The sequence below is a fragment of the Octopus bimaculoides genome, chromosome 1 (genome assembly GCF_001194135.2).
Source record: "Octopus bimaculoides isolate UCB-OBI-ISO-001 chromosome 1, ASM119413v2, whole genome shotgun sequence".
Taxonomy (NCBI): Eukaryota; Metazoa; Mollusca; class Cephalopoda; order Octopoda; family Octopodidae; genus Octopus; species Octopus bimaculoides.
This window is the reverse complement of record NC_068981.1, coordinates 198140518-198149401: the sequence shown is the minus strand read 5'-3', so window position 1 is coordinate 198149401 and position 8884 is coordinate 198140518. Positions and strand designations below refer to the sequence as shown.

The 8884-nt window shown below is 38.6% G+C and overlaps 1 protein-coding gene across 1 annotated transcript in view; it reads left to right on the top strand.

Annotated features, from left to right (window-relative positions):
* The first annotated feature begins 730 nt into the window (after positions 1–730).
* Positions 731–8884, top strand: part of LOC106881714 (uncharacterized) — a 71817-nt gene continuing 63663 nt past the window's right edge. Inside the window, exons 1-2 of the mRNA XM_014932192.2 lie at positions 731–1074; positions 4465–4579. Coding sequence (XP_014787678.1) covers positions 827–1074; positions 4465–4579 — 363 coding nt within the window. The 5' untranslated portion in view covers positions 731–826. The remainder of the gene's footprint in view (positions 1075–4464; positions 4580–8884) is intronic.

Sequence of the window (8884 nt, the reverse complement as noted above, 5' to 3'; positions counted from 1 at the left end):
GGTTTTAGGGTCAGGGTTAGGGTTACGGTTAGGGACGGAATTCCCTAACCCTAACCCTAAAACCCTAACCCTAACACCCGAGTGAAAATCGTGCGGGTGTTAATCTGAAAATTTACCCCCATTTTTATGATTAAAATATGAAGAAACAGAAAAGAAAAGAAATAAGAAACGAAATGGAATAAAGTATGTGGGAGGGGGTAAAGCAGTGGAAGGTTGAGGGGAGGGGCAGTGGGCCACATCCTAGAACAAGTTGGGTGCTTACATTTTGTTTTGTCGAAGGTTTTTCATTTTTTAATGAATTCTCTTCAAATTTCTCACACTGATGTTGTGTAGAACGCTGACGATGAAAATCGCATTTATCCCACCCCCTCCAAAAAATTAATTATAAAGAGATTAGAAGCATCCAAAGATACATAATTTAGCCAATATGGATAAACAACGATACACTGGAGTTGCCATGGTAACAGACAGTTTCGACTTCCGCTTGTGAGGACAATAAACTTATTTCATTGGCTAAAATTACATGACTTCAACTGCTTCTAACTTCTTTACTATTGATTTTTCAAAAAAAAAAAACAACATAATTTTAATAATTAGCTTATATAACTATATCAGTGTTAGAAATTTGAAAACAATTATTTGAAAATTGAAGAATTTTCAAGGAAACGAAAATGTTCCGGAAACTATAAAGTGTGTGTAATTTCAATATTCACTGCCGAGTTGACATTTCTCCCTTAACAACAACATTGTTGATGTAATGGCGACCACTACTCGCAGGATTAATTTTATTGCCTAAAACATCTTTACTGTGAGTTATTTGGTCCCAATGCTCAAGTTTGTTAAAAATTTAGGGAAGTTTTCACCTTCTGGAGGAAAATTGTCGAGAAAGAGATCTGACAGTGTCTGTTTAGACAATGAAAGTAGTAATTTGTCATCGAATGCGCTCACCGATGGTATCTATATTGTTCGGGACAAGGAATTGGGAAAATTACACAAAGCTGCTTGGTATGGACAACTGGAAAAAGTTAAAGCTCTCGCCAGAAGAGATCCCAGTCCGCTGGATAAATGCCACAGGTTTCTTAACTACTTTTATTTTCAATAAATTCTTTAATGTTTTCCTTCAAATTAGTTACAAATTCCCAACTTGGCGCCTCTGAAAGAATATTTCCACGAAGTTTTGTGTACTTCGAGACGTTATTCTAGTCTTTTAAAACTTTTATATTTCTCAAGTTTCGTTCTTCTCCTTGAAAAACTTTTTTTTCGGATTCCTGTTTTAGATATTGGAGATTACGAATGTACAAAAAAAAAATTATTATTTCACACTTAACTTCTCCCAATTTAAATTTTTGATTTTGTTTACTTTAAATAGATTGTAGCGAATTGAACGAAACATGCAAATCGAAATTAAATACAAAAACATTAAAGTGAAAATAATTAGCGTTTTACTTGTGTTTGCCATAAATAATCGTAAATAATAATTTAATGTAAATTAAATTTGCACTATTTTATGAGTAACAAACATTAGTGTTTAATAATTTAGTGTCATAAATTTTAATAAGGAGCTCAAATTTCACACCTCCCCCAATTTTAAATTTTGAACTTTTTCATTCATTTATTTATCTGCTTATTTATCTCTGTCCGTTTATTTATAAAATATATTTGTCAACTAAATATGGCGATCCTATGGAAGACGGTGTTACCCTTGTTTTTAGCCCCAGGTAGACATTCATATCTATCTATATCCATCTCTTCATACACCTATCTTTATGCTTATTGAATTTAAAATTTTGAAAACGTGGTTTCTTGCATATTCGGAATCTCCGTAATCGAAAACATAAGGAAAGAAAAATTTCGAAAAAGTTCAAAATTTTTAAGGGCTGATGGTGGTGGAGTTAATTTTTTTCTTTTCTTTTTGCTTATTCGTAATCTCTGAAACGTAGGGATCCGAAAAAAAATTTTTTGGACAAAATGCATTTTTCAAGGAGAGGTGCGAAATGCATAAAAAAAATTGTTTCCTTTTGTATCACAAAATTATTAAAAACTTTATTTTGTATGAAATAATTTTTAGAATTTAAAATTTCTTTTAAAGAATCTATTGAGAGGCTTTGGTCAAATTTCCTGTAGGTTGTTGTTGTTTATCTCGATATCAGGTTTGTTCAACCGTGACTACCCAGGCATTGTATCTATGACCACATTATTCCATTTAAGACAGTACGTTTTGAGAGAGATTTGACTACTATTTTTAACAAATCGAGTTCCTCTCTGTCACCGGCTTCTTTTCCATAAGTTGCTGTTTGACTACAGGTTAGCTCTGATTAACTAGAGTTGTTCTATTCAGGACTCTCCTACTGGTTTTTCAGCCGTAGTGTAACCAGGACTACGCTATCCATTGTGTCCCACCTTTTTAAAGCCAGTTCATGTAATCGAAAATTTGGCTGCTGTTTCTAAGAATTCCAGTGACCACGTGGAGGTCTCCTTGTTGACCAAACTTTGCCATTTCAGTTATTCTTACTTATTTCTATTAAGTGTTGTTGTTACTGTTTAACCCTAGGTGGGGTTTTGTCCAGCAGACTCGGGATCAATTATTTTTTTAGTTACTGAATCTGAAGGGAAGGGTGGTGCTCATGATTTTCCCAGAGCTTCTTTTTATCAGTGAGATCGATGCCATTAATGTTCCAGCTGCAGGAAGGGAATTCCAGAGAGCTGACATATTGGGAAGGAAGGACATATTGTATTGTAGGCTGCATGTCTGCTTTGTAAAGAATCGATTCTGATTGGGGGTTAGAAATAGCAACCAAATCTTCCTCAAATCACATCCTATTATATTTAAAAGAAATGATATATCGAATATTGTAGTCCTAAATAGTGGTCATGGCTGGACTACCTTTGATTATAGGTCTTTCACTGAACCACTAAGCTACTAGGACATAAACCAACCAACGATGGTGGTGGTGGAAGGGACACTAAACATGAAGACACATGCATGTATATACATTTGTGTGTGTGTGTCTTTGTATTTGGTGTCCCACCCCATCGCCACTACTTGACAACCAGTGTTGGTTTGTTTACGTCCTAGTAGCTTAGTGGCTCAGCAAAAGAGAATGATAGTATAAAACTTAAAGATTAAGTTCTGATTTGTTTGACTAAAGCATTCAAGGCCCCAGTATGGCCACAGTCCAGTAACTGAAACAGTATAAGATTAAAAAAATAAATAAATAGAAAAAAAAACTGAGTTTAACCTTTTTCTTACCATATTTCTGTTGAGATGATCTGTGTTTCTTTCAATTACTTTAAATATAACAAAGAATTTAGTAAAATAACTTCGAGTGAAAAGCAGATTGTATGATGCCTGTGTACATACAGCTATGTAACATGACAGCGAAACATGGGCTTTGACTACAGGGAACTTGCAAAGGCTTCAAAGAAATGAAGCTAGTATTCTTCATTGGATGGGTAATGTCAGAATGCATGTATGACAATGTGTAAATGATTTAAGCGGTAAATTGGGTATAAGAAGCATCAGATGTGGTGTGCAAAGAGAGAAGGCTGCATTGGTTTGGTCATGTGATGTGTATGGATGGGGACACAAGTGTTGAGCTCTAATTGTAGAAGGGGTAGACCCAAGAAGATGTGGGACAAAGTGGTGAGATCTTCGGACACTGGGCCTCACTGAGGAAATGCCTTCAGGAGGTTTGGCGATTTGCTGTACTTGATAAGACAGTTCAAGCTAGGTAAAATTGCTGTCTTCCATACCTGCAGGTTTGTCCTTTCAGCTGCCGGTGCCACTTAAAAGACACCTGTGCATGTGGCACATAAAAAGTACCCAGCACATTCTTCTATGTTGCTGGCATTAGAAAGGGCCTCCAGCCATAGGAACCATGCCACAACAAACAGTTGGAGTTTGGACAGCTTCCTACTGGCCAGCTCCATGTCAAACTGTCCAACCCATGCCAGCAGAGAGAGTGGATGTGAAAGGATGATGACACAACAGGCTTCTCTCAGTTTTCGCCTACCAAATTGACTAGCATGGCTTTTTGTCCGTCTGATGCTATACTAAAAGAAACTTGCCCAAGGTGCCACGCAGTGGAGCTGAAGTTGAAACCATGTGGCTGGGAAGCAGACTTCTTTTCACACAACCCCTCCTGCTTGTGTGCGGGTGTGTGTGCCTTATATCCACACACTGTCACCCCTTAAGAGACTCTCCCATGGCTGCTACTCCATGTTGTTTAATAGACACTGCTATGTCTATACTCTGTTCATTAATATAGATTCCCATTTTCTTTTCCCTGCCTTATCTTTACCCTCTGTTCTTTAAGAGACCCTACCCTAACCTTCACCCTGGAAAGACAGAATCCAAGGCACATTCTTGCTTTGCAACTCTTTTCATTTGATTTCCTGACCAACAGACAATTAATTCCCTATTGAACATTCTATCATTCAATTTTAGTGTTTTATTTGTTGTAGAACGCCATTGCATTTGGCATGTTGTCAAGGACATGCTGCCATTGTCCAAGAACTTTTGGCATGGAATGCTCGCACCAGCATTAGTGATAAAGAAGGTAAAACACCATTTATGAAGGTAATTGTCTCTGGAGATTTTCTTTCATTTTTTTTTGCTTTTATAAAAAACTAATTCCATAAACATTGGTCGTTATTTCCAATCTTTCCGTAGAAATTCTTGATCTCAATAATTCTTCATAGCTAATATTATTGATTACTTTAATCATTTCCCAATGTCACCATCCAACCCATGCAAACATGGAAGACAGATGGTAAGTGATGATGAGGATGATGATGGTTATGCTAGTAATTACATGTTTAAAGCGGCAAACAAAGTATGAAATATGCAAACTGGTCTGGAATGTTCATTGTCATCGTTTAATGTCTGCTTTCCATTCTGGCATGGGTTGGACGGTTTGACTGAAAACTTGTAAGCCTGGTAGTTTACTTTAACCTGTAATACTTGTGGGTTTATAAACTGTATTTGGATTGTTGACACTGATGGCGACTGGGGTTGAAACATGCATGAACAGCTGTTCTCTCTTTTTCTGGCTGCAAACTTGATGTGTACAGCTATGGCTTATACTCATTATAACACACTATTCTATGTACTAATTCTATATATACATGATATGTACATGATATAAAAGCACAGGTGCTTTTTACTTGCTGTGCTGTTGCCATGTTATAAGTACTTATGCTGGCACCACATAAAAATGCTTCCATGCTGATGTCACATAAAAAAGAACTCTGCAAAGTGGTTGGATATCCAGTCATAGAAATTATGCCAGAACAGCCCTCTGGCTTACCAGCTCCTGTCAGCATGGAAGACAGATGTTAAACGATGATAATGAAGATATTGTACATTATTGGTGAGATTGTTGAAATGCTTGAAGAGAGGTGTGTTGTGTTCAAGAAGTAAAGTGGAGGGGAGCTTCAGCCAGGTTCCTCATGGGCAAGAAATATAGGTACGGAATCTTCTGGGAAGCTAACAGCATCAGGGTAGGGTATATGGGCATACCTCTAGCAGAGAAATGGGTGGATAAGGTAATTGAGGTAGTCAGAATGTGCGATGGAGTACTTAAGCTTTGGCTAGTTTTGCAGAGTATTACAGCAACAATTATCTCTGCCTGTGTCCCTCAAGCAGGTCTGCTAAATGAACAAAAGGACTGCTTGTATGATATTCTTTTGCAAGCTACCTCAAAGACAAATGACAATCACCTCATCTTTGTGGTTGGTAATTTCAATAGACGTGTTGGGTAGCAGCCAGGTATCTTCCATAGTATGCATGAGTCCCATGGCATTGATTCCTGAAATGAAGAAGGAACAAGGCTGCTGGAGTTCTGTGATGCAAATAACCTATTGATCTGCAACACCAACTTCAGGAAGCCAGCCAATCACCTGATAACCTATCAATCAAGTGACTACACTAGCCTGATTGATTTCATTCTCACCAGACAGCGAGATGTATGGTTGCTCATAAATGCAAAGACCTTCCTTGGTGAAGAATGTATTCGCCAGCATAGACTAGTCATTAGTGATTTTAGATTCTAAGCCAAGAATTAAACCAATCTGGAAAAGAAGGATTTGGTATCTTAAGGATCCTTCTTGTGGTCAGAGATTGAGGGACATCCTGATTGAGTAATTTGATGAAAGGGAAGAGGAGCTACAGACTTGTGACATAGAGGGCAACTGGGACTTCTTGTGGACAGCTTGCTAAATGCTACATGCCAAATCTGCAGTTGGTGCAAAGTCCCAACCAAACCTAGGGGAACATGGGAGTGGAATAATATTGTAGAAAAAGAAACAGGACTGGAAGAGTTAGCAGGGAACTATATCTAGTTGCTAAGAGGGAGACTAGAAGACAGATATACTTAGTCAGGGGAGAAACAGAAAGAGGGAAGTTTGCCAATGTTCTGCAGCATGAGGACCTGGGGCCTTTAGGTGTTTCAGATTGTGAGACTGTGTGTCAGAGAGAATTGTGATGTGGTAGGAGAGAAGTGTGTTTGCATGGATGACGGGTCACTTGCATTTAATGATTCTGCAAAGAAGGAGGGTTGAAAGTGCTACTATAAAAAGTTGATAAAGCAATTAAGGATATGAAGACGGGGAAATGCCCCCTGGTCTATCAGGGGGCACTGCTAAGATGCTTGAAATATTTGGTTGAGTACGATACAGTCTAGTCACCTATAGAGTTGATCAGGTTTTTTACGAGGGAGTTACAGCCAACGATTGGTGTAGCAGCATTATAGTCAGCTGCTGCAAAGGCAAAGGTGATGCCTGAGACAGGAATAATTACAGGGTATCAAATTGCTGGACCAGGTGATGAACGTTTCAGAAAGGGTCATAACTCAATTAGGAAGTGAGTTAGTCTAGATGAGATGCAGTTTGGATTTGTGCCAGGAAAAAAGCACCACTGATGCTATCTTCCTGGTGAGACAACTGCAGGAGAAGTACTTGGCCAAAAATAAACTCCTCTACTTTTTGACATGGAGAAAGCCTTTGACAGGGTTGCCCACTCCCTTATCTGGTAGGCAATGTGGAAGCTAGGGATAGATAAGTAGTTGGTGAAAACTGTACAATCTATGTACAGGGAAGCTGTCAGTAAGGTGAAAATCACCAATGAGTATAGCAAGAAAGTTAGTGTACAAAGTAGGAGTCCACCAGGGATCAGTTCTCAGCCCCACTCTTGTTTATCATGGTCCTCCAAGCTATAACAGAAGAATTTAAGGCTGGCTGCTCTAGGGAGCTCCTCTATGCTGATGACCTTGTTCTTATTGCTGAATCACTACCAGAACTAGAGAAGAAATTCAGGTGTGGAAGCATGAACAGAAATCAAAGGGAGTTAGTTAATTTAGCAAAGACCAAAACCCCAATAAATAGGAGAGCAGACAAATCACTGATCCCTTCAGGGTGATGGCCCTGCTTGATGCGTAGGAAAGGTATTGGGAGAAACTCCATACGATGTACCAAGTGCAAGCTATGGACAGGTAAGAGGTGCAGCAGTATCACTGAGTGACTAACAGAGACAGCAGTCTTTACATGTGGCAGATGTGCAGCTACATTAAACACATGGAATTTTTTAAAAAATAACCTCCCTCAAATGTCAGGGGAGATCCTTAGAAGTAGTAGAGAGTTTCTGTTACTTAGGTGACCAAGTTAGCAGAGGTGGAGGTTGTTCTGAAAGCATAACTGCTGGAATAAGAACAGGCTGGGCAGAGCTCAGAGAGTTACTACCTCTGTTGTTAAAGAAGAGCCTTTCCCTCAGAGTGAAAGGCAGATTGTATGATGCCAGTGTATGAACAGCTATGCTACATGGCAATGAGACATGGGCTGTGACTACTGAGGACATGTGAAGGTTTGAAAGAAATGAAGCCAGTATGCTCTGCTGGATGGGTAATGTCAATGTGTATATACAAGAGTGTAAGTGATTTGAAAGAAAAGCTGGGTATACAGGGCATCAAATATAGACAGGTTCATCAAAAAGTCCCAATCTCATATTGTGGAGGGAACATGTGGAAGTAATTGTCCCTGGAAGACGTGGGATGAAGTGTTGAGAAAATATCTTCAGATGTTGGACCTCACAGAGTGGATGACAGGGGACCAATACAGCTGGTGGTTTGCTGTGCTTCAGAAGACATGTCAATCTAAGTAAAATTGTGGTTGTCCTTGCATATAGACATGTCCCCTGCATCCCTCTCTAGCTGATTGATCCTAATCTTGTGGGCTCGTGGATGCCAGGGCCATGTAAAAAGCATCAGTGCTGTTTAAAAAACACCCAGTGCCACTCTGTAAAGTGTTTGGTGTTAGGAAGGGCATCCAGCTCTAGAAACCATGCGAAGATGGACATGGAGCCCAGGCAGCTCTTCCATCATCCAACCCATTCAGCATAGGAAACCAGTATTAAATGATGATGATGATGATGTATATACAGTGAAATGAAGCGCTGCAGTTTAACCCTTTCATTACCAACCTGGCTGAAACCGCCTCTGGCTCTGTAGTACAAATGTCTTGTTTACATAAGTTTTGAATGAAAATCTTCCACCAAACCTTAGTCACAATTTATGTTCCTAACACTAGCTTAATGATAACAAAGTTATTTTACTAAATTCTTTGTTATATCTAAAATTAATTGAAAGAAACACAGAGCATCTCAACAGAAATATGGTAATAGAAGGATTAAAATATATAATAGAGAAACAATTCTTAACCCTTTTGATACCAACTTGCCTGAAACTGCCTCTGGCTCTGAGTACAAATGTCTTGTTTTCATAAGTTTTGAATGAAAATCTTCCACCAAACCTCAGTCACAATTTATGTTCCTAACACCAGCTTAATGATAACGAAATTATTTTACTAAATTCTTTGTTATATTTAAAATTAG